Source organism: Coenobita brevimanus, chromosome 54, assembly GCF_032717465.1.
Source record: "Coenobita brevimanus isolate Jiangsu-jjx chromosome 54, ASM3271746v2, whole genome shotgun sequence".
In the NCBI taxonomy this organism is placed as follows: domain Eukaryota; kingdom Metazoa; phylum Arthropoda; class Malacostraca; order Decapoda; family Coenobitidae; genus Coenobita; species Coenobita brevimanus.
In genome coordinates, this window is record NC_137007.1 from 36,467,729 (window position 1) to 36,492,628 (window position 24,900).

Sequence of the window (24,900 nt, forward strand, 5' to 3'; positions counted from 1 at the left end):
TAATTATTCTAGTTGAAGCAAGGATAATCGCTATGATGATGATGGAATTTATTGTTATTATTATTATTATTATTATTATTATTATTAGTAGTAGTAGTAGTAGTAGTAGTAGTAGTATTGTTATTATTATTATTGTTGTTGTTGTTGTTGATAATGATTTTGTAATGGTTATGGGTAGCTGTAACAGTGTTCACAGTGATTCTGAGGGATATTTGTTATAGCAGTGTTGGTGATGCAGGTTGAATTGATGTGGTAATTACTGATAATTGTAATAATAGTGATTCGGTAACAATAGTATGTTATGATGATATTTGTGATGGTGATGGTGGTCATGGTTCGGAGGTTATAGTATATACGCTGGTGTTAGTCTGTGTGTTGATGGTTTCATTGGAGATGCAGAGTGTTCAGTGGTTAGGTACTGCATTTATTGTGTTTAGATGTCTCGTTGTGATAATTTCCTATTTTTATCATTGCTGTCATTGATCACCCCTTTAGCTGTTTTATTGTGCTTAGGGGAGTTATATTCTCGAAGTGAATTGACTAGAAAAAGTCTTACTTAACTCCTCCAGTGTCATGAATTTTTTTCCTGTTATCCCCCAACAATTGTGCGCGCACACGCACACACACACACACACACACACACACACACACACACACACATATATATGTATATATATATATATATATATATATATATATATATATATATATATATATATATATATATTTTGTAAGGGAGACCTCTCGTAGTGAAGGGATTAATAATGGATGTGGTGATTAGTAGAGATAGGATAGTGTTGACATGGCTACAATTGTGTGATTGATATTTGTCCCGATAATACCGGCGAGGTGATGATGATAGTGACATGTTTATGCTGATATTAATGATGAGTAATATAATAATTATATCAATTTGTGGAGTGATAATGGCCGAATTGTGCTTATTGCCGATGAGATAGTGATGATTCTGGCGAGTTATACTGCATGTAGCTATACTGTAGATGGGAATGATGGTGACGACGACGATGATGATGATGATGATGTGGCTTTAGTAAGAGAAGGCTTTTGAGCGTATTTGTATTGCAGAGGGAAGCGATTTTTTTTTTTTTACCAAGGAATGGGAAATTGCTTTGAAGAAGTGGCGTTCAGAATATTTCATAATACTGATCATGTTTGATTTTTTTTTTTTAATTACCAGTATACTTATGTTCAGAAGTCAAGAAACGTGAAAAAAAATAAATAAGGGCTTTTGTGAACGAATGGCAGACATGACGCTGATCGGTAGCATGCAGAAAAACAAGTAATGGAAGTTTTCAGAAGGTAATATACTCTTCAGAAACAGTACTATATGAGAAGAGAAGAAATAACAATTAGTGTGGAAAACAGCAGAAATAAAGATGGCTGCCGGTTATATTGAAAAAAAATAAAATAAAGGTAATAGTACATATCGAAAGGTAATATACTTTTTGAAAATGGTACTAAGAGAGTTGTTCCTCCCTAAACGCGAGAAAACTTTGGGCATTGGAAGACGCCACCAAATTCGTGTTTCTTCCTACGCTGCGCGACAAGTTGAGAAGTTGCGAAGGAGATGCAGAAGCCGTAAGAGGAGATCCATCCAACTTCGGTGATTTCGGGACCATAACAAGTGGTGGTCATGGATGTGTTTCTTTTACCATTAGACCACATGGCTGGTAAAATCGCCTGACGGTATCATGAATAAAAGCGTTAGACGGTACCATGAGTAAGAGTGTTAGATGGTACCATGAATAAGAGTGTTAGACGGTACTATGAATAAGAGTGTTAGGCGGTACCGTGAGTAAAAGTGTTAGACGGTACCATGAGTAAGAGTGTTAGACGGTACCATGAATGAGAGTGTTAGACGTTACCATGAATGAGAGTGTTAGACGGTACCGTGATTAAAAGTGTTAAAGTGCCATAGCAAGTTTTGGGTGTTTTACTACTAGCTCATAAGACTGAATAAAATCGTCTGAAGGTACCATGAATAAGTGTTAATATGCCATGGGAAGTTATCGGTGTTTTTCTTTTACCATTATCTCACAAGACAATCAAATCGTTTGAGCATAAAATTAATATGAGTGTTTTTCGTTTCCACCGTTGTCTCAGAGGGATGACGGAAGCTGTTCTGAACCCCATTAATCAGATGGTCACGGGAAAAAAGTTGCCAACTGTTCCACAACGTCTACTTCACACATCGGTCATACCCGTCGCTTTCCTTCCTAACATATTTTACATAAGAGAAAGTCCTCTGTTGATAGATAACCGCAACTAGCTTTTCTCAGCTTTGGAAGTGAGAAGCAGAAGAGGTGAAATATTAGGTGAACTTTGTTCCTAAGTGTACCTTTTATTACATTTTGCCTTCTGAGAATGATTGTATGCATTGGTTTTATTTACCTCTAGTACCGAGGAAGTTTAAGGCCGTATCTGACCTCTCCACTTCGAAAAATCCCTCTTCAGCTAAATAACATCTTCTTAAGATGGTAAAAATAAAACTGCGTCAGTGAAATGAATGGGATGGTTGTCAGAGACCACTTCAGACCCGAAGAAAATCCTTTGTTGGAGGCAAGAATGAACTAGTTAAAGCTGTCTGTTGTCGTCAGATGATTAAATATATTTCTGAGTGTACGGTAAGTGTGAGTATGAGAAGGCTTATGGGGCTACAAGAATATAAAATAGGCTATATATATTTTTTAATAATGAACTGCTTTAGGTGGATTGTGTGTGTGTGTGTGTGTGTGTGTGTGTGTGTGTGTGTGTGTGTGTGTGTGTGTGTGTGTGTGTGTGTGTGTGTGTGAATTAATTGCGTAATTCGTTGGTATGAATGTGTCATAGATTGTGTTCAGATATATTTATGATCATTATATGGTATTTGTGTAATATTTTCAGATAATTTAATAAATGGTGCCATGATTTAATCGTATGTGTGTGTGTTAGATAAAGTATGTTTAGATCTATATGGATTAATTGTGTAATTAAATTCTTATGGTGCAGTGAATAAAATATTCATGGATCCTGCCTCAGAGAACATAGACGGCTCTCAAACACCTCCTTAACGACTGATTTTGACTTGTTCACCTTCATATTCTCCCGCATGGTTTTTATGTTATTTAATGTCGACATATTTAGCATATATGTAACGGAATATTAATGGGCCGCATGCAGAGGTAATTTAGTTAAGAAGAAGCTCTAGAGAGCCTCCTAAACCCACGAAAATTTGGTACCACATCTTCATTGTCTAGATGCCGGCTGTTATATTGGTCCACCTTTAATCCCCTTCTCTGCCTGTCCTTCTCTAGTCCCTCTTCCCTGTCTGTTCTTCCCTAGCCCCCGTTCCTGCTCTTTCCTGTTGCCCCTCTGCCTGTCCATTTGTCCCCTCCCTGCCTGCCAGTCCCACCTTGCAAGTCCTTTGCCCCGTCTATCCTTTCGTATAGTCCTTTTTCCTGTTTGTCCTTCCTTATATGATCCCTCTTCCTACCTGTCTCCTAGTTTCCCTTTCCTGCTTGTCATACTCATCCTGTCCCCTTCCCTGGCACTCCTCCGTCCCCAGTCCTCCTCTCTACCTGTTTTCTCCAGTCTGTCCTTACGTCCCGCTGTCCGCCTTTCCACTTGTCACACCCAACCTGTCCCACGTTCCATTTGTCACACCCAACCTGTCCCTCTTTCCATTTGTCACACCCAACCTGTCCCCGTTCATGTTCGTCCCTTTCCCTTCGCCCTGTCCTTTCCCAGTCCTCCTCTCCACCTGTTTTTACCAGTCAATCTCCTTAGTCCTCCTGCCTGCCTGTCCCTCTCCGTACCTGTCCCCTTTCCTGCCTGTTCTTCCCTGTCTGTCCTCTAATGCCTCTCCTTCCCTAGTCCCCCTCCCTGCCTGTCCTTCACATCCTGTCCCCTTCCCTTCCCTGGCACAGGAAATCTGGGCCAGTAATTGATGTATATTTGCAAACAATCACTGTGCATTCTGCCTCCCTCACGTGAATCAGGCGGCCGGACCCTTCACACCTCACAACGTCCCTCTGCCTCTGCGGACCAGAATCCCATAAAACTAACACGGGATTTTCGCCTTCGTGGGCCTGGGTGGGTTGGCAGTATCGTCAGCGTCGGCCCGCGTGAATTGGTGATTGCAGACGGAGAAACAGATTTGGGACCGCCCACGGCTTTTCAATCACACGTCGGGAGAGCTCTTAGGCACAGCTCCGGCGGGTCGTTGGTGGAGGAGCGAGTGTGGCCAGGGGGTCGTACTGGAGGGAGGGAAGGGGGGAAAACTGCAGCAGGGAAGAAGGAACAAGGATAAGAGGAAGGAAAATGGTGGAAGAAAATTGAGGGACAGAAAATAAAGGAAGAAAACTGATGGAAGGAAACTGGCGGGTAGAAAATGGTGAAAGGAAATTGAAGGACCAAAAACGATGAAGGAATCAGAATGAAATTAATGATAGAAGGAAATTGAGGGAAGGAAAATAATGAAATAATGAGGGAAAGAAATGATGGAAGGAAATTAGAGGAAGGACAAAAATTTTCTGGAGTGAGGGACGGGAAGGCTTCAAGGAAGAAGAGAAAGGTACATCGAACATGATAACAGTGGAGGAAAGAAAGGAGAAAGTATCAGAGAGGAGAAAGACAGAAAAATATAAAAGCAAGGTGGATGAAACAGAGGGAAGGAAATGTACGAAAGGAGGGAGCGAAAAGGAGGAAGACGTATGGAGGGAAAGAAAGAAAGGGATATGAGGAAGGAGGGGAAGGATGGAACTTTGAAATTTTTTAGACCCGTGATGCAAGCTGGGAGAGGAAGGCGTTTCATGGCTCCTGGGGGCTGAAGCGGGTGGCGTGGTCGTAAGCTTGAAGGAAATAAGAGTACGGTGAGAAGCGAACGTCGTAAGAAAGTGGGAGAGAGGTCGTCGGGCTCTTAGGGTGAATGGTGCTAAGGTTAAGGGAACTCGTAGGGGAGGAAGGATGAGAGGGGAGGCTTCGAGGCGTCTGGAGAGGCAAGGTAGAAGATCAAAGAGTTAAAAAAAAAAAAAAAAAGGGAAATATGAAACTAACCATTTCCTATATTTATGTTGAACTTCAGAGTAACCCCTTCTGATGACGTACATCATATATTATTACTAAATGTAGACGATTTATTTACTTCAGGATGGCCTTTTCGAGCAGCGAGTTCGAGTTATCATTAATCCTTTCACTAATAAAGGTTCTTCCCTAGTTGAATAAAATCGTCTGTGTAGCCTATAGCAATCAAAAATCGAAAAATACATCACCAGAATGAAGGGGTTAAGTTCCTCAATCTGATGACATCTTTTTCTACTCAGACTTGCTTCCACCATACGATCTTCCTCAGTAATAATATAAAATAATACTGGAAGTTTTTGTAAGCTTATTTAACTCCTTCAGTTCGAAATGTCTCCCCAAAGTTAAATAAAATCCTCTGAATGTTGAAAAAGACATCATAGTGTGGTGGGTATGCAGGAAGGGTGGCACATATCACGTTCAAGAGGTAGAGAAAAACAGAATCAGCGAAAATGGGGAAACCTGAAGACTGAACGGGTCTGAGATGAAAAAGCAAGGTGAGAGACAGAGGGTAGCTTGAGAGACAGCTCGAGAGAGGAGATGGTAAGAGGGTTGAGAGAGAGAGAGAGAGAGAGAGAGAGAGAGAGAGAGAAAGAGAGAGAGAGAGAGAGAGAAAGGGGGGGGAGAGGTCGAGGGGGAGTATATGGAGAGGACGGAAGGGAGAGGGGAGGTAGTGAAAGAGGTTCGAGATGAAAGAAGAGTAAATCGAGAAACAGAGGAGTGACCAGAGAGACAGATCGAGGGGACGAGCTGGTTAGAGGGCTGAGTGAGGGGAGAATCAGAGAGAGAGAGAGAGAGAGAGAGTACTGAGGGGAGAGAAAGGGGGAAAGGAAGGGGCGGAACATAACACATCACTTTGCCTCTAATCAGGACCCGTCACACCCACGGAGCACATTAAACCCTCGCCAAAATGGACGTCACAATTCCTTCTTTCTTGCCTCCCCCTTCCCTCTCTGTGAAGCCTGCATACATTTTAGGTCGGCTCAATCTGGTTAGGCTCGGCTCGGAGGTACTTCATTCTCTCTTGTGTTGTGCTCCCAGTTAAGGGTTTGTTTAAGGTTTGTGTGTGTGTGTGTGTGTGTGTGTGTGTGTGTGTGTGTGTGTGTGTGTGTGTGTGTGTGTGTGTGTGTGTGTGTGTGTGTGTGTGTGTGTGTGTGTGTGTGTGTGTGTGTGTGTGTGTGTGTGTGTGTGTGTGTGTTTTAGTCTTGTGCGTGTGTGTTTATTTTTCCTCCATATCATTCAGTATTGTATCTATGCTTTTTAAACTTCTGGAAAGCGAAATTTTAGAACAGCATATGCATTAACCACAACAAGATTATAATATATATGATGAGCTGTAGAAATCATATCTTTTTTGTAATTGCTTTGCTGCAGATGCTCCTTAAGAGAGTCATAATCTCATAACTTGAACTCTATTATGATTACCATTAGAGAAATTAATGAAGTTGAGTCCCAGCAGAGCAGCAATTGTAATAAACTACTTTAACGGTTTAATCTAACACGCTGTATGATTCAGAGCTCATTTCCAAAGTGCTGTGTATATATATTAATTCACCTCTGCACAGGTACACACTCTTGTTAATATTGGTCATTTGGTGTATTATTAAATGTATGGCAGGCAGTAACTTTGAGGTTTTTGTATTCAGTAGCATGGGTGGAATATATGAGTACTTTATTTGCATATTGTCTGGATCTGATTTGCATTTTATATGTGCCAGAGTACAATTATATGTCTCATTGACCTTCATTTGTACTCGTGCCTGGCGATAGTTTCATGGAGTCCTGTGATGTGAGGTTAAGTTCGCTGACGCCTGCTGGTTCACTCATGTGACTGATATAAGGATGAAATACTGGGGAGAAAACACAGGAAAACGCTTTTTTTTTTTTTTTTTTAATGTTCAGACAACACACACACACACACACACACACACACACACACACACACACACAGATAGCACTCAGGCTGTTATGATTCACCCAGCTAAATAAAACCGCCTGGAGGTAGCTGGATCAGGGTAGTAGAGTTTTCCCGACCATGACAGGGTAAACCTTGTCAAGTCCCAGAACGAATCCCTCTCAATAATAAGGCCTGAAACTTCCTGCTTAGGTATCTATATATGATTTCATTGGTTTTGCATGTATGAGTAACCAGCAGAAGAAAGTTTTAATATTGGTTGTAATAATACGCGTACTTATTAAGCAGTGACCTACTAATTTTATTAATAATAATAATAATAATGATAATAATAATAATACAGTAAATGATAATAGTGGTAGTAATAATAATAATAATAACTAGAAATCTGAAATGACCGAAGCAGTATTCAAAGAACTCTACATTCCAGATGAAAATACTTTTGTTATCATTGTGACGTAATGTTAGGGGACTTCTGGTATGACTGAAAAACTTTCACGGATTTTGACCTGTGACCTTGAGATCAAGGTCAAGGTCATTCATACTATGCAGATCATGTACATTTATGACCCACTACACTTCCACCGAGTTTGGTCAAAATCGGCCAAATACTTTCCGATTTATAACTTTCAGGCATGAGTCGGCCATTTTGAATTTCCTCAGTATCACACAAAGAGTTTGTTGGATCTCTGTATCAGTACCAAGGTGCACTAGTATATGTTGACGACTACATATTGGAATATTCGCAAAGCAACCGATTCAACAGTTTTTGCTGCGCAGAACAAAAATTGAAAAAAAAAAAAAAAAAAAACACACAGAGGGCACTAGTGCGGTGCTAGTGCTAGTTTTTTTTTTTTTTTTTTTTGTGCCAAAAGAAGCCTGCAACCAAGATACATCACTCCTGAAAATTTCAGGCCTCTATCTCGAACGGTCTTGGAATGCCCGCCTTCTAGATCTTCGCCCCCCCCCCCTTAAAAAATAATAATAATATCTACAATAACAATAAGAACTCCACAGAGTGTTGGGTTCTTAATAATATCGTTGCATCTGGTCAGAAAGATATTATACTCGTAGGTGTGTATTCGTTGGGACCTTGAACAGTTTGATGGCATCTCATTTGTTTTGTCATTGTGTAAACAGAACGGCGAAATAAAGTTAGGAGATGCACGATCATAAGAAAATGTGGTATTGAAAGAAGTGGGAAGTGCGACTGGTAGAAAAGCTGCTATGGCAAGAAGTGGGAAATGTGCGATGAGGAGAAAAGCTGCTATGGCAAGAAGTGAGAAATGAGTAGTGAAAAGAAAAGGTGATACGGCAAGAAGTTGGAAATGTGCCTTGAGAAGAAAAGATGATATAGCAAGAAGTGGGAAATGTACGATGAGAAGAAAAGGTGGTCAGAAATATGTGAAAGATGGTGTATAGTAAGGGTCCGATTTCAGCGTGAGGCAAGTAACGATGCTGTGAATGTGTTTATAGTCAAGGGGGTAATAAGCAGAGTTGTGTAAGGACTGAGCTGCACCTGACTGGGTAATGAGACTTGGGTACATAGAGAAAGAGCATTAACGAGAGCTGAACAGGTGTGGAGGTGTGGGGTGCATAGCAGGGAGGTCAAAATATAGTGTAGGCACAAGTGGGGAGGCGATTGAGTAGCAGATGGCACCAATATGGAACCTGGTTTAAAGAGTTAATTGAATAATATGTATTGATTTGACAGTATGAGAAGCAAAAATTATTTCTCTGTAATTATTTTATGGCATAATAAAAGTTTTGAATTGATGTAATCATGCTGAATTTGTTTTGGTGATGATGAATTATTGATGCAGTCATGCTGAATGTACCCTCCTTGTTAAGGAAAAAAAATATATGATATATATATATATATATATATATATATATATATATATATATATATATATAATTATTTATATATTCATATTTATTAAGCACTGGTTTATTCTAAAGTGTATAGGTATTAGCAACAGCAGAAGTAAAAAAATTATAAGGAAACTAATAATTATGTTAATGTTTATGGTATCATCGGACAATTGTTATCATCACTGTCTGTTTTATATTACCGCATATAACGCATATTATTCTGCACAACTCATGTTGTCATCGTTACGGACGTTTATATATATATATATATGTATACTGTATATATATGGAAAAGAAAAGTTTTAAGACAAATCAATTATGTAGCCTAGGTGTGTGTATATAATATCCTTTTGATTTTGCCTGCTGTTTGCATTACCTCTAACCCATTCTGTTTATGTCCTGTCCAGTAACTAACCCTTTTATTTGTCACAAAGGACCTCGTCCGAAAGCAAAATGACGTAATCGTAGAGATGGGTTAAGTGCAGACCGGTCACCTTCTTATTGCGAGAAGTCTTTCATAATATATATATATATATATATATATATATATATATATATATATATATATATATATATATATATATATATATATATATATATATATATATATAATTATTATTTGTTTTAATATTCTGACTAAAAGGCATGATGTAACTCTCACCATTGACGTCTCATATTTGCTTTTTCTCTGTTACTTCTTGACGATTTTACTCAGTTTAAGATAGACTTTCGAGTTAGATGCAGCCTTCCTTAACGCCATCATTACCGACAACCTCTTTAAAACTGAATAAAATCGTCTGGCAACAGCGGTAAGAATAAACTACGAGACGTGATGATAATGAAGGGGTTGCTATGAATAAGTCGGTATGTGTGAAAAGTAATGAGGGGAAGGACAATTTTAGTGGACATGTATAATGTGGGTAATTTGTCACCGTTGTGGAGTGGTCAGGTATAGTGTGGGTCATTCGTCACCGTGTTGGAGTGGTCAGGTATATTGCGGGTCATATGTGTGCGCGTTGCAGGTTAGGTTTAGTGTGGGTTATTTGCCACCATGGTTGAGTGTTCACAGCTCCCTCCCACACCTCCCCACACTCATGTACAATCAAAGACACAACTATATTCCCAGTTCCATCTAAAAAAAATTTCCAGCTGACGAAATACAATGAAAACCCTATCTGTAACAGTGCGTTTTTCAAATGGTTCGATTTTTCCGCTATATATTGGTCACACTTTGGGAAGATTATTGTGTCTTTGACTGTACTTACTCATGTATTTCTACCACCACTAGAACAGGTCTCCCATAGACTAAATTAGAATAGTGTGACTGTAGCAATAATAATATTAATGATATACGGATGGGATTAATGAAGGTTGTTTTTAATTCCTTCACTACGACATGGTTCTCTTAGGGTGAATAAAAAATTAGTCAGGCTTTGGCAAAAAATATATGAAAAAGTCTTAGTACTGAAGGAGTTGACGAATATTACTTTTTTTTCCTGGGACAAGAAGTTTCTTTGAGGATGAACAATATCTCCTGGCTTTTGCAAGAATAGAATACGTTAGTCATCGCACTGAGGAAATTACAACATGGATATATAAAAAAATGCAGCCAAGCCCACAGCTTTGATAGTAACTTGCGAAATTTAGGATATGAATCAAGTGTTTGGCTTCGCTGTTGAAAGCTGTCTCTAACGTGGCATGCAGACAAACCACAAACGATGTCTACGACTGTTCCAGAAATGACTATCAGATGTTTGGTCTTGGTTACACCTTCTTTATTTTAATTCCTCTCCTACGATGGTCATTTCTTATTTTACTTGTATCTCTAGAGGACTTGATGTAGCTTAGGAACAGTAATAATGGGGTTAATGAAGAGTGTAGTCAGCTTGTCCACTTCGCTGTCTATCCAAAGCCGAATATAATCTCAGGATATGGGAAGAATGAAATGAAAATACATCCGTGGAAAGACTAAGAATTAAGAATATATTTGTTACACTAAGTTTCGCTTCCTATTTAATTACTCACAAGTCTACTAATAAACGTGTATTTATGTTTTTGTTTAATTTTAAGATGTGTGACTTTTGTATTTGATGTAGTACCCCTATCAGTTATTTCAGAATATTATTTTGAAGTATACTGTGAAACACCTAATTTATTTGTGTTTTTACGTGATACAGAAATGTGACTTTTGGAAATTTGTGGTATTTTCCTTGTTAGGGATGGTATGTAACAATTTTCTCATACTGTTTTGAGGTACAGGGTGTTAAAATTTCATCAGTGATGTGAGGAAGAGTTTTTTTTTTTTCTCCCATAGCGAGAAGTTAATATTTTTGTTTTGAAAAATTATTAATAGGCTGTTGTACTGTATTATATTTTATTACCACCACCACCACCATTACTACTACTACTACTACTACTACTACCATTATTTTTATTATTATTATTATTGTTATTATTATTATTAAGGTATTTCGTCAAAATTTGCAGGCCAGCCGTGTAGGGACTCTAGCGCCGGTATTGCATGCTAGGTTTAAGCCCTTTTGTACTACTACTTTACTGATTTTCTTACTGCCACCGCTTGACGATTTTACCAGGGGAGATCTCTTGTACCGAAAGGGTTAATGTTTGCCTGTCTTGGAAAACTTAAAAACTGAATAACACTTATGATATGGTTCAGGAATTCATGCAGTATCTACGCTAATAATATTCTGAGGCATTTTAATTTTTTCTCTTAAGATCCAGGTAATCGGTACGCAGTTTTCCAAGTATTATTATTTCTTCTTTTTCATTTTTTTTCTTTTTCTTCTAGTGCTACTGATATTATTACTAAAAGTAGCTCCTCTGGCTGGAATTACTAACTAGTGTTATATATCTGCATTGCAGTTATTTTTGCAATAAACGTAACTGTGTCGCGCATCTCGAAAAAAAACAGCTGTTTGTCTTGACTATCTTTTGCTCAGTTTTGCAGGGTTTCAGCCTTTAGTTGCCTCTATCTCAGTAAGGAAATAGTAATAGGTTATTGAACAATATTGTTTTTTGAGGAAAAAAAAAGTAACGATATAATTTCCAGATTAAAGTAATTAGTTCGGCAGTATATCATGATTGATATGAACCCTTTTGCCTTCTGTGGACGTATTTTGATTTCTGTGGACGCATTTTGGTTATTTATTCATTTATTTATTTATTTAATCATTAATTTATATTTTTTAGGCTACTGAAATTTTTTTTTTCCAACCTAGGGAAATTCTAGTGGTCAAAGGGTTGAACACTGTCTCGGTTGACTAGTGCAGTGTTTAGATTTCCTTTAGATTAGTTTGCATTTTTGTCTGTATTATCAGAGTGCGTCCATGGCTGCGGAAGACTTAAATTATTCCGGCGGCGCGGCAGTACGGGAGCCTGAGCCGAGCCAGGACGATAGCTGAGAGAGTAGGTAGTGCGTCAATCCACACCGCCCGCCGCCGCTACTGCTCCTTCCCCCGCGTTTAACATTTTCATCACTAGCGTAAGGCACTATAACTCAACTATTTCTCTCAGTTTACCGCCTACGCTGTACAGGTGCTACCCACAATTTACTTACACACCTATTCTATATTAAAAGCGACGGTTTAGCGCAAACGTAACGGATAATCGGATGTCTGCTAAAGGTGCCTGTCCGTATTATAACAGTGCTTCTTTATAAAAATCATATATCCTGCTTTGAGATGTAATTAGTACAGTAGGGATACGATATCGGTTACTGTATAATTTTAAGAGAATAAACGCAACCGAAACGAGTTAGCGACAGGCAGGCGAAGGAGGACGCCGAGCTCTGTTGTACATACCTTCCCTGACGGGCGGGTAAAATTTTAGGACGATCGGATCCGCTCACCGTTAATCTCTGTCTCTTCCCCTGCACCTCAGAAACCACCTGGAATAGTTACACATACCACATCCCCAACACCTGCCCCAGGAAGATGTAAAGGTTGGTACAACTGGGGACAAAAGTTCACATGCTTTCTCACCACCCCTAATTCTCACTTCCCTCTGCTTAATACTTGTAGGCTGGGAGAGGCTTGGTGTGTTTCTTTGCCCATAAATGCATCACTTTGATACGATGAGTCAGGGGGAAAGGTGACAGACATGCCCTAAATGTGAAGTAGACTCAGTGGAATAGTAGGCGAACTTTTGTCCCTGGTTCTACAGCGGTCGGCGTGTGTGGCTTCGGTGTGATCTGGCTCACGGGTCGATACGAGGGGAATTTTTGGCCGCGTGTCCCCTGTCTACCACGGTTTTCCCGCTGACTGTGCGTTTACCTCTGGACTCTGATTCGCAAATGAACTTACGATCAGTTTTCTGTTGTGACTAAGGTTTGTTTTTGCTGAGAGGTCTCTAGGAGAGTGGGGTGTCCCCCTCCACAAAAATAGTATAAAAATAATATTTGATAAAAACAATATATTTCCTCTCATAACTAAGGATTATTTCTGCAGATAATACTAAGGATGGAGAAGACTGCATCTTTCGATATCCGTAAATAACTAATAAATAAATAAATAAATAAATATATAAATATATGTATTATATATATATATATATATATATATATATATATATATATATATATATATATATATATATATATATATATAAACAAACGATTTTTCATCCTTTATCGTAGACCTAAATAAGATATTATGCTTTTGCAGGAAGGGCAAGGAGAGGAGAGTACGGTACTTCGTGTGTCTACAAAAACTTGTATTCAATTCTCTTTCATAACTATGATTTGTTTTTGCAAAAAAGACAAGCAAGATCGGTACCGAATCTTTCCATATCTCAGTTTTCCTGCAAAAAATATCTTAGGGGAGGAATATTATATTTTTAAATAATCATCTCATTGTTTTCCACATTTACGGCTTTTCATTCCCTTGTCTCGCTTTTTATTCCTGTTTGTCTAGTTTTGTATGTGGTGTGTACTACTGATTCTGTTTCACAACGTCGTAAGTACCTGAAGTGATGACGTACAGTATACCCTGATTCAGAACCTGTGTAAATTTTGAGAATAAACGTTATATTTAATATGTGGTATTAATCCCAATAGCATGGTAGGCATACACATAGGTGTGTTGTATAACCTTTCTACTGAGAATATTGGTTATGCCCATGTAAACTTTATAATGCGTGAGAGGTCAGGAATACAGCTTATGCGAGTAAATACGAAGCTAGAGGTAAATTTTTAAATGGTAGATGGTTCACGGAGGAGTCCTGGAAAGCTCATCGAAATTTTATGCTGGATTAGCGGAAATCTGATTAATTGTATGATAGGGAGTTTCACTAAAATATAAATACCCAGGGCTGTTTTGACACACAGGCTAGATTTTACGTATTAAATTATCAACTTCCCCGAAATGTGAGACAGGAGCCAAACATGATGGTCTGAGGACGTGTTCTAGGTGACGTAGGAGACTTAGTAGCACATCTTCTTACCGATTTATTCTGTATGCTACACCTTACCATTCTCAAGAGAGCAGTTTATATAACGCAGTTTGCATCAATAACACAGAATAAATTGCTTGTAAATGGGGTCTAAGAAATTTTCAAAGCCATGTAGAAGACGACACTCGGTCACATCATCTGCTGATCGTATTCCAGTTGTATAGATATTTATTTGTTATAACTTACAGTATCTCTTCGTATTACACTGTTGGGTTAGGATGATTATGAATGATTAGATGAATATAAGAAAAATTTATGTGTCTTATTTTCGTATGTAAAATATAATCTGTTGCAACCTTAGCCATATTTTCACTTGACAGTTACGCTTAAGTTAGGCTGCCACGAAATGTCTGGTCACCTACTGTGTGGTTAAAGATATGACGAATAAGAAACAGTATATAACAATGAAGTATGTGTAGGAGTAAATAAACAGCATCCGTAGTAAGAAATGGAGTAAACACCGGTAGTGTAGTTGTCCTCACTGGAAATAATATCTGTGAAATAAGGTGAATAAAAATATTGGAAGTTATACCTTGTAAATGTAGTGGAATATATATATATATATATATATAAATATATATATATATATATATATATATATATATATATATATATATATATATAAAATCTTGGAGCAGTGATTTGCTGATACTGACGATCCGAAAAAATAACGGTGTTGCGGCCAAGAAAATGCTGTCTTATTTGGCACGGTATCTGAAGTGTGCGTGTGGGTCAAGACAGCGATGGTGTGTGTGTGTGTGTGTGTGTGTGTGTGTGTGTGTGTGTGTGTGTGTGTGTGTGTGAGAGAGAGAGAGAGAAAGAGAGAGAAGTGCATACAGGGTTGGAGACTTACCTGGGCTGTGTGCATCTGGGTGTGCGGCATGTGCGTCCTGCCTGAGCCCCAGCATGGAGGGCATGCCGCTATTCATGGAGACGGGCGTGACAGGGGAGCCCAAACCACCCACGCCCCCCACGCCCATCCCTGGCAGGAGGGCGGGGTTCATCCACACGTGGCGAGAGTCCTGGAAGAACGCGTGTTGCTGGTGGGCGGCCAGGGCGGCATGGCGCGAGTACAGCAGGTGCGGCGCCGCACCCAGCGACCCGCCCGCACCCAGAGACGAGGTTGCGGGCGGCGCGGGTGGCGACTCGGACTGCGAGCCCAGCCCTAGTAGCTCCTGAATAGCAAAGGGCGAGCGCTGAGGCAGTGTGGGTGCCGTCAAGGCCGTCATGTGGGCGTGAGCGTGGAGCGAGGGCGCCGACACGTGCACGGTGCCTCGCTCCATCGTGCCGCGGGCGTGGGGGTCACCAGCCGTGGCTGCTCACCATGCCGCAGCCGCACTCGCAGCTGCCCCCCTCCTCCCGCAGCCTGAGACATATCAAACGTTGTCAAACCATGTTACATTCTAATGACTGATACATATTCATTTATTATATCAGACTAATAGGCCATAGCCTACACGAAGCTGTGCTGTGTGACTCCTACGCGTTAGTGACTTTCAGTATACGTAGGGTTATGACTAGCATCAAGGTAACCCTTAGTTATAACATATTCATCTGCCATATACAGTACAAATAAGCAACCAATTACCAATGCTAGTGACAGTCCATCTGATTCCTTTTCTTACACCAATCAATAACTCTTAATCATCCAGTTAATTAATTGTTCACATTAGGCTATTTGGCAGATTCTCACTACTTACACCTGCACTTGTTATGTCACCGTCAGTGCGCATCACGTACCTTAATGTCCGCTGGTATTATATCTCGTCAGTCCCTCAGAATTTATGACGGGCCATCTTTTAATACTTCATCATTTGCCAGTATTTACCTCTCATTATGTCTATCATTACTTGCCTCAAATAAGTTACAGTCCTTGGTACTTGTCAGATCCGCAATGCCTGTCACCAACACTTGTTATGTCAACCATTCAGTATTAGTGTTCCCCAGTACCTGTCATTATAATCCCCTCACTGTATCAGGTAATCTTTCATTATGTGTTTGTCTTCCTGCACCTGTCATTGGCACCTGTCAATCACCAACATGGTCTTCCAGCCACGGAGTACTTACCTGACTGTCAGCATCTATCAACAATTTTTGTCAGCGTGTATGTCTTGCAATCAGCACAGATCAGAACATACAGCATTAGCATTAGGAACCGTCAGTCAAATTTGTTATTACTTCTTACTGTCTACCTATTGCTTCCTAGATCGTTCAAACTAAGCAGTAGGCCTACCTGTAAGTTTTTACAGCAACCCTTTGTCGAAACCTGTCAAGCTCACCAATACCCGATGTCAGTTAGGTCAGTCAGTAGGCCACAATCTGAGTTAAAAATGACTTAATACAATAACAAAAATGTTTAAAACTCACCTTCCGATCCCGCCGTTGCCACCGCTGCCCTAACCGGTAAGTCCGTTGTCCCGATATTTCACTTTTTTTTTCTTTAAATTACCTCGAGTCCCGCTATCCGACCGCCCTCTGTTTTGTTTTTCCTTTTCAGATCCACTTCTTTCATACACTAATTAACCGGTGTGAGTGCGAGCGGAGGGGGTCACAACTGAAGGCGAGGGCACAGTGGGGTGTGGAGACCGCCTATGCTAAACAGCGTGTAGGTCACATATAAAATGGCAGTTTGCGACAGCCCCTGATTTGCTCCGTCGCATCTGCGCACTGGGTGGCACTCCTTGCCCTATGTCGCCAGGATCCTCGTTTTTTATTTAATTTTGGATAAGATTTTACTTTGCCTAAAAGAGGTATATATGTTGCAATTTACTTAAAGGTAGATTACGTAGCAGATTAGATTGGTATATATCTTGGAGATAGGCTAATATCGCTGTAAAGATTAATATAGTTTAAGGTGCCAACACTTAGAGTGAGAACAAGAGTAGCACTTGTGAGTGGTCGATAAGCCCGCCCAGTAGCCACACCCCCACCAGCAGGGAGCCAATGAACGCGGCAACTCGGCCCCCTCGGCTGACTAGCGGCCAATCGTGGAACGCTGCCATTGATTGACAAGGATCGAGGGGAATGGAAACTCCATATTATGCCCAGGTTGGGAGTGTTGGCAGTGGTGACGTGCCGGCCGTTCTACTCACACGCACCCACACCCACTGTCAACATATTTCACTCAGGAAAATTTGCATTCCTTTGATCAGAATGTAAATACAGCCCCATCCTAACTCGTCGATGAAAATAAATACACTGGTTTTCATTCCTTCCATCCCACCACTTCCCTGTCTCTCTCTATTCCTCTCATCCACTCCTCTCCGCCTCTTCTCACCCCTCACAACATTTTTACCTCTCTGCTCCCCCTCCTCTCACTCCTCCCCTCCCCACTCTCTTCCACCTCCCTCCACCTCATTGACAAATAAAATTAAATTAAGTCAGCCTAGCCTCCACCCCGGACCTCGTGATGGCGGCGGCACAGTCGGGCTTAAAGAGGGTTTATTGAGGACGGTAAGGTGCACACACACACACACACACACACACACACAAGACTTACATGGTTGCAGACATGTGTATTAGTACTAGCGGGACTACACGTTTCTCTCTCTCTCTTTCTCTCTCTCTCTCACTCTCTCTCTCTGTATTTTACACACGTCGATTTTGCTTCTTTTTCAGGTATACGAATTGGCGTGTATGTAATGTACTATCGCCCAAAAAAGTATCCTTACTGAAATGACGTGAGTCATTTTGACAACAGACGGGGAACTATGGAATGCCGACACTGCTCAAACCGCACTGCTCATTGTGCAATCCTGCGTTCACGTGAGTAAGGATACTTTTTTGAGCGATAGTACAAGTATTGTGATCCCCGTTCCAATATTCAGACGTCAAATCATATTCAGGGTCGCGATGGTGATGGGTATGTGCTCCCGGTATACCTATACTTACTAATCTATTCTTCGTCATGGCAGTCGCAAATGGACACGTCTGTATTTTTTGTGATTCCACTGTTACATTCAGTCATCCACTGTTTATACAGCTAGTTGTATGAACATTTACCGAGAAAGATTGGCTGCGTATGTAGTACCGATTTTTCGTTTTCATGATGTTCAGTCTCTCTCTCTCTCTCTCTCTCTCTCTCTCTCTCTCTCTCTCTCTTCCCTTCTTTTTAATATCGAATGCTATTTCCAATGTCCTATCTGATCGGTGATCCTGAACACTGTGTTTTGGTTCCTAAGAACATGTTATAAAAGCATATATATATATATATATATATAGTTTATATATATATATATATATATATATATATATATATATATATATATATATATATATAGTTTATATAAAATCGTGTGTGTGTGTGTGTGTGTGTGTGTGTGTGTGTGTGTGTGTGTGTGAGTACTTTGCTGTTTAGTTAAAAGAGTCTAAATAAAAATCTTAGGCGTGTGTATAGGGAACTTTGGTTTTAACAGTCCTGGTCAGTAATCCCATACATATCCAGGGCTCCGAAATAATGGAGGGAGATTCTCTAGTCTGATTCGTGTTGATTAGTCTAGCAACATTTCATTAGGGTTTCTGACACATTATCTGAATTGCTTAAGAGAACTGTTAAACCCAATTGTACTTAGCAGCATAGAACAACACACATCAGTGTCTATTCATATAGGTTAGGAGGTCCCGTCTACATCTCTGCGTTTGGTGTATGTTTCTGTACATAATACATTGGCCTCTTCATTGTTATGATGCCTCTTTATCTAAGATTCTGGTAATTCCCGGATGATTTAATTTAATTAAACCCTTTACTAGTAGAGATCCTTGATGAACAGTGAAAATCGTCAATAGACAGCAAAAATAGAACTTAAAATGCGTAGTTGGACAGAAGGGACTTGAAAACTCTGGAAGATCCTCTTGTAGTGAAGGAGTTGGTAGTCTTTTCGTTGTTACTTATGCACTGCATCCATTCTAGAGAGACATAGCCTAAACATAAACGACATAAAAAAGAATGGTGTAGTGTATCATACATAATAAATCGTTAAGGAAGAGAAGCCCTTAACTATTTCAACACAAGAATGACTTTCGCTGCAGGAGTATCTTGGAGAGCGGTTTGGTCTCAGTCACACCCAAAGGATTTTCACATGCAGTTTATTTATTTCACTCCAGCAAAGCCGTATATAGTGCTTCACTTTGCTCCCTAAGGATTTTCACACTAAGCATGCTTCTTTCGCCAAGGCCCTCATATGGTGTTTCATTTTAGTTAAGTTCCTTATGGCCCAGCATCTGTCAACTATTATTATTTTACTGGTTCGTGTTATTCTTACAATCGCCTCACGATTTTATTTAGCTCTAGGGGATTTTTACAGTGGAGGATTTTGAGATCGTTTGTAATCTTTTCACTAGGAGAAGTTACCCCAGAGCTGAATAAAATCGTCCGACGGTAGCAAGAGTAAAGAAAATATAACTTCCTCGGGCTGAATGGGTTGACTGCTTTACTACGATTACGCTTTTTTTTGTGTGTGTGTGTCCCAAGATTATTTATAGATCTTAAGACGGAACTGTTGTACTGAAGGGTTAACTAAGGCTATATCTAAGCCCTCCACTTAGAGTAGCCTTCCCAAAGCTGAAAGAAAACAAAAAATCCTGGCCTGAAGGAGTTAAAGCCATGAGAATACATTGCCTTATCACTCTCCCTCCCTAGTCACTCGCCTAATCATCACCTGACATGGGTCGTGTTGTAGGGGACATATGAGATTTCGTAGCGTCTCTGTTGTAGCGATTTATTTAGCTTGGTTCACCTTAAATTCTCTTGTATGTAATTGATATAATGTTAAACCGGCAGAGTTTTTACCGATAATAGAAAGATATTGAAATGTAATATGTAGATAAATATGCAGAATAAATCGCTGAGGAACAGGTGTTGGAAAATCTCCAAAGCCACTTACAAAACGATCACTAATGAGCCTGAGCAACCCCTGCATTACGATGACGTTTTCTTTCGCCACATGATTCTTTAAAATTCAGGAAAGACCTCTCATGGTGAAGACCTGATGGACAGCTTCCGATAACCTCCTGTACATAAAAGTCTTATTATTTGCTTTATTATTGCAATCACTATATTATTTGATTGTTGAAGTGAGAGGTCGTAGTGAAAGATTAATTCCAAAACTAGATAAAAATTCAGAATATTGTTCATTAAGTAAGAACATCTCGTAAGTAAAGTCTTGGATAGTAACAACAGGATAATTTCTCAGTTTGTCTTGGTCCGCGTGCACTGGTCTGAGACGCCATAAAAGTTCTTCGGAATTTGAGCCCGCTGAACTACAGGAAGAAGTTGCTGCTCTCCTGTAACCCACCATCCTCGCTCCATAGGAAGGAGAGTTGTGCGACATGTATAACTGGCTAGCTCCACCGCCGTCGTATATCGATGCCCTCACGTGAAGGCTTCCCTCCCCAGTACCTGACGCCATAAAACTTGACAACACGTAGTTTCAACTGGTTAGTGTAGATGATGAACGTATTATAAGAATGTTAGCAGTATTATACATTTAGTACTGATGGCAGTGTTGGGGGAAAAAAAAAGAAAGAATGCGGCTGCTGTTCACATATAGGCCTATAGTTAGAAAATAAGATCTGACACTGATGATGTTCGTTTTTATCACATATTGCTGGTCTTGTCGGCCAAGTGTTTATTATTCGAATCGGCATAGGTTTCTCTCTCTCTCTCTCTCTCTCTCTCTCTCTCTGATGAATACTTAAACATGCGAAATAAAATAATTCTCTTCCATGGTAACTGTTAAACTTGCCACGTCTCTAGTGACGGCCTATACAATCTAGAATTCTAGGCGGTATCACTATTGTATGAGCTATTTAGTTTTGTATATATATATATATATATATATATATATATATATATATATATATATATATATATATATATATATATATATATATATATATATATATTGCTCATCATTATTAAGTAAAGTTTCCTTCAGAAAGTACTGTATATCAGAGGGAGGCGGTGGCTGAATCGGTAGAGAGGCGGCCTGCAGTCCTGATGGACCCAGGTTCGAATCCCGGCTGGGGCAGGGAACAGTTTATGGATTTGAATTTCATAGAAGCAGACTTTCCTGATCTACCAGATGACCCGCCGACATGTCATAAAAGTACCCCCGCTAATACCAATACACCAGTCCTGTATGAGACAGCCCTAGCATGTATTCAATATGGACGGTGGGTGTTAGCGCCGAAGTGGTGACATGTGGAGGTGTAGGAGGACTTCTGGGCCTTGGGATAGGCTACTGCCCCTGAGATGTTGGCCATGAAGCCTTTGCCCAGAGTCGGACACATAAAAAAAAAACAAAAAAAAAAAAACAAGGCTGTAAATGTTTCTTAATAATATCTAAATCAGCATGTTCATAAAGAGGATGGAAACGGTGGCAACAACAACCACAGTAAAAGCAGTTGTGGTAATGATGGTGAAAATAATGATAATACGCCGTAGTGGACACCACACGCTTATAGGTGTCTTTTTAAATACAGTACAGTATTTTGTTTTCACGCCTCCTTTCCCAAAAGTCTGATATGGCTTAGTTTACTTTTGGCCCAGCTGTGCAGATAGGAAGACACTATGTCACAGTGGAAACTTGGTGAGTAAGGAAATGACCGAAACTTTAAGAAATCTGTATATCCTGAAGATAGTGTTTGCTCCAGAAGAGGCAGTAATACCAATATATATATATATATATATATATATATATATATATATATATATATATATATATATATATATATATATTAGCACACGATATCACCGTAACGAACCATGAAAACAGGGCATTTACTTTAAAGAAGTGGGATTGAGGCAAATATTTTCCCGTTTTCTTTCCTCCCTTGACTTTATGGTGGGCAGACTGCGGTGTAAAGTGCGGTTGAGTGCTCGTGTGTCACCGATAAATACTTTAGCGGATACTTATGGGAGGATGGGAGGGGGAGCACTTGATTCCCTCTACTTTACTGGTGTTTGGGGAGTTGTGGTGTGGTTATTGTGGCTGTGGTGGGGTTAGTTGTGGTAGGTGTGGTGCAGTAATTGTAGATGTTGTGGGGTTAGTTGTGGCAGATGTGTGGTTATTACCTCCGCCAACGAAGTTGGAGGAGGTTATGTATTCACCTATGTTTGTATCTCCGCACGGTATCTCCAAAAGTCCTCAATGAATTTCAATGAAATTTTGTGGAACGGTGGGGCATGGACCAAGAAAGAATTGATTAAATTGGGGGGCGGATCCGGATCCGGATCCTATGCATCCCGCATAGTACATTATCACCAAAAGTTCCTGATGAATTTCTTTTAAATTTTGTGGAAAAGTGAGCCATAGGTCAAGGAACAACTGATTAAATTTGGGGACGGATCCGGATCCTATGTATTCCACCCAATATCTGCATGGACCCGGATCCGGATCCATTTTAATGGGAATGGCATTGGCGGAGGTGTGCGCTTTCTGAGTACTTGTAACAATAGATTATCACTAGAGTGTGATGTCAGTCACGATGAAGTGCTGTGGAAAGGATGTTAAGCTGCAGCATTGTCTTGTCTGCCACTGAGCTGCATGAAATAATTAGCAAAAGAACGTAACTCTGAACCAAGTTACAGGAGGGTGAAAGAACTGCAGCTTGTATACCATAGTGATAATCATAGGCGTGCGAGAGAGGTGTGTTGCAGTTTCCCCCAGCAGTCATAGAAGGCCTAAATGTACAGTACTCGGGATGAAGGCTCACGACCTATTGAAGCTTTTGTAACAAAAACATCAATAACAGCCACAACTTGGGTAACAGTAGTGATAGGAATTCGAGCTGAGCATTTTATGAACATTTTATTAGTTTTGTTAACAGTGCCTGATTAATTAAAAAGTATGTGGTCAGCTTAGGAGTATTAATGCTTTGCATTTATCTCTAATGCATGCATAGATCTCACTTACTTGTTGACTTCCTAGTGCTCCTACTAAAGATGGTTTCTCCATAACTGAAGAAAATCGCTTGGCGGTAGCAAAACTAAGTGTGAAAGACATCTTCGTTCTGAAGTGGTTAAGACTTATTTTTGCCTAGTATCTGGGTTCTCTAGCTATCACTTTTCAAGCAAGACTGAAATAAGTAGGCTAATAATTGTTTGGGAATTCAGTTATTAATATTTACTTCCGCCAACAAAAGTTGGAGGAGGTTATGTATTCACTTCTGTTTTTCTGTTTGTCAACAAGATATCTCAAAAACTCACAGATGAATTCTAATGAAATTTTGTGAATATATGGGTCATGGACGAAGGATGAAGTGATTAAATTTTGTTGGTGGTTTGAGTTCGAGTCCTAGTTCAGGAATATTTTTGTTTGTTTATCCACAAGATACCTAAAAAAAAGAAAAAAAAAAAAAAGTTATCGATGGATTTCACTGAAATTTTGTAGATACGTGGGTCAAGGGCCAAGGAAGAATTGATTAAATTAAATTATGGTGGTGATCTGAGTTGTTTGGTAAAGGCTTTGACGGAAGTATGCGCTCTCTGAGTGCTGTCTACTTGCTTGTATGTAATCAAACACCATCATATGGTCATGATATAGTAGCACTGTTTTTATGTACATACTGTCTTTCTGTCTATCAGTTTGTGTATGTGTTTGTGTTAGTCTGTTTATTTATCTGTCTGTGTGTGTCTGTCCATAGGCAGACGCCTGAATCCCGGAGGGAATGGCAACGAATAAATCGCCATGTCGCCCTGTCCTCCGCCATCAGATTACCCTTCCTCCAACTCACACCACCGGCATTTATACGAGTATGCCTCATATACCTCTACATCCCATTCCTCCACCTCATCCTTGGTTTCCTCCTCCACCTCACTCAAATGCACCTTCATCGTCAGTCCTCCATTCTCCGTTCTCTCCGCGTGGAATTATGAGATTTTTGTTTTTATATAAGCCTGTGATTATATGCACTGTAAATAGTTGTTTCAAAACTGCACAAGTATTCAGTACACTCCAAATAACACAGTTTTTGCCAAAATACATAGACATTCAGTCACAGTGTCATTCGAGCAAATGCATATAGCCGCCCGCCACCCCTCCCAAAAAATAAAATTGGCCGTACTCCCATGCCGATATTGTTATTGTAGCTGTGATGATTTTTGGTGGGTGGGTGTGTTGTGATTGTAGTGAGCTTTGTGTGGTTACCGGGATGCAGGGGGTTGTGGTTGTTATTGTGACTGTGCTTAGGGTAGAAACTCTGTCGAGGTATGGTAGGCCTTGTGGAGTTACTGGGGTAGAAAGGGTTGTTGTGGTTTAGGTAGAATTAAGAGTAATGATAAAAGTGACGAAGTAAGATAGTTACACAGTAAATGATCCCTGTAGCACTTGTGCAGTAATTGTGACAGCGGTTTTGAAAGTACGAACGACTGTCTTTCCTGTACTGACTGAAGTAACATTACTTCCTGGTAAAGCGAGCATGATTACGTGGAAGACTAACCTAATGCCGCAGCATTTCCATCATGGGAAAAGCTTTTCGGTAAGAAAATATGTCGTAGAATCCTTTCCATTAAGTTTACCATAACAAGAGTAGTCTACCGTTTAGTATGTACTCGCATGATC

The 24,900-nt window shown here is 39.9% G+C and overlaps 1 protein-coding gene across 1 annotated transcript in view; it reads right to left on the reverse strand.

Annotated features, from left to right (window-relative positions):
- LOC145400960 (uncharacterized) overlaps window positions 1–15,621 on the reverse strand; it is a 276,235-nt gene extending 260,614 nt beyond the window's left edge. Inside the window, exon 1 of the mRNA XM_080273325.1 lies at window positions 15,192–15,621. Within this exon, the coding sequence (XP_080129451.1) occupies window positions 15,192–15,621 (430 nt within the window). The remainder of the gene's footprint in view (window positions 1–15,191) is intronic.
- Between the last annotated feature and the right edge of the window lie 9,279 nt (window positions 15,622–24,900).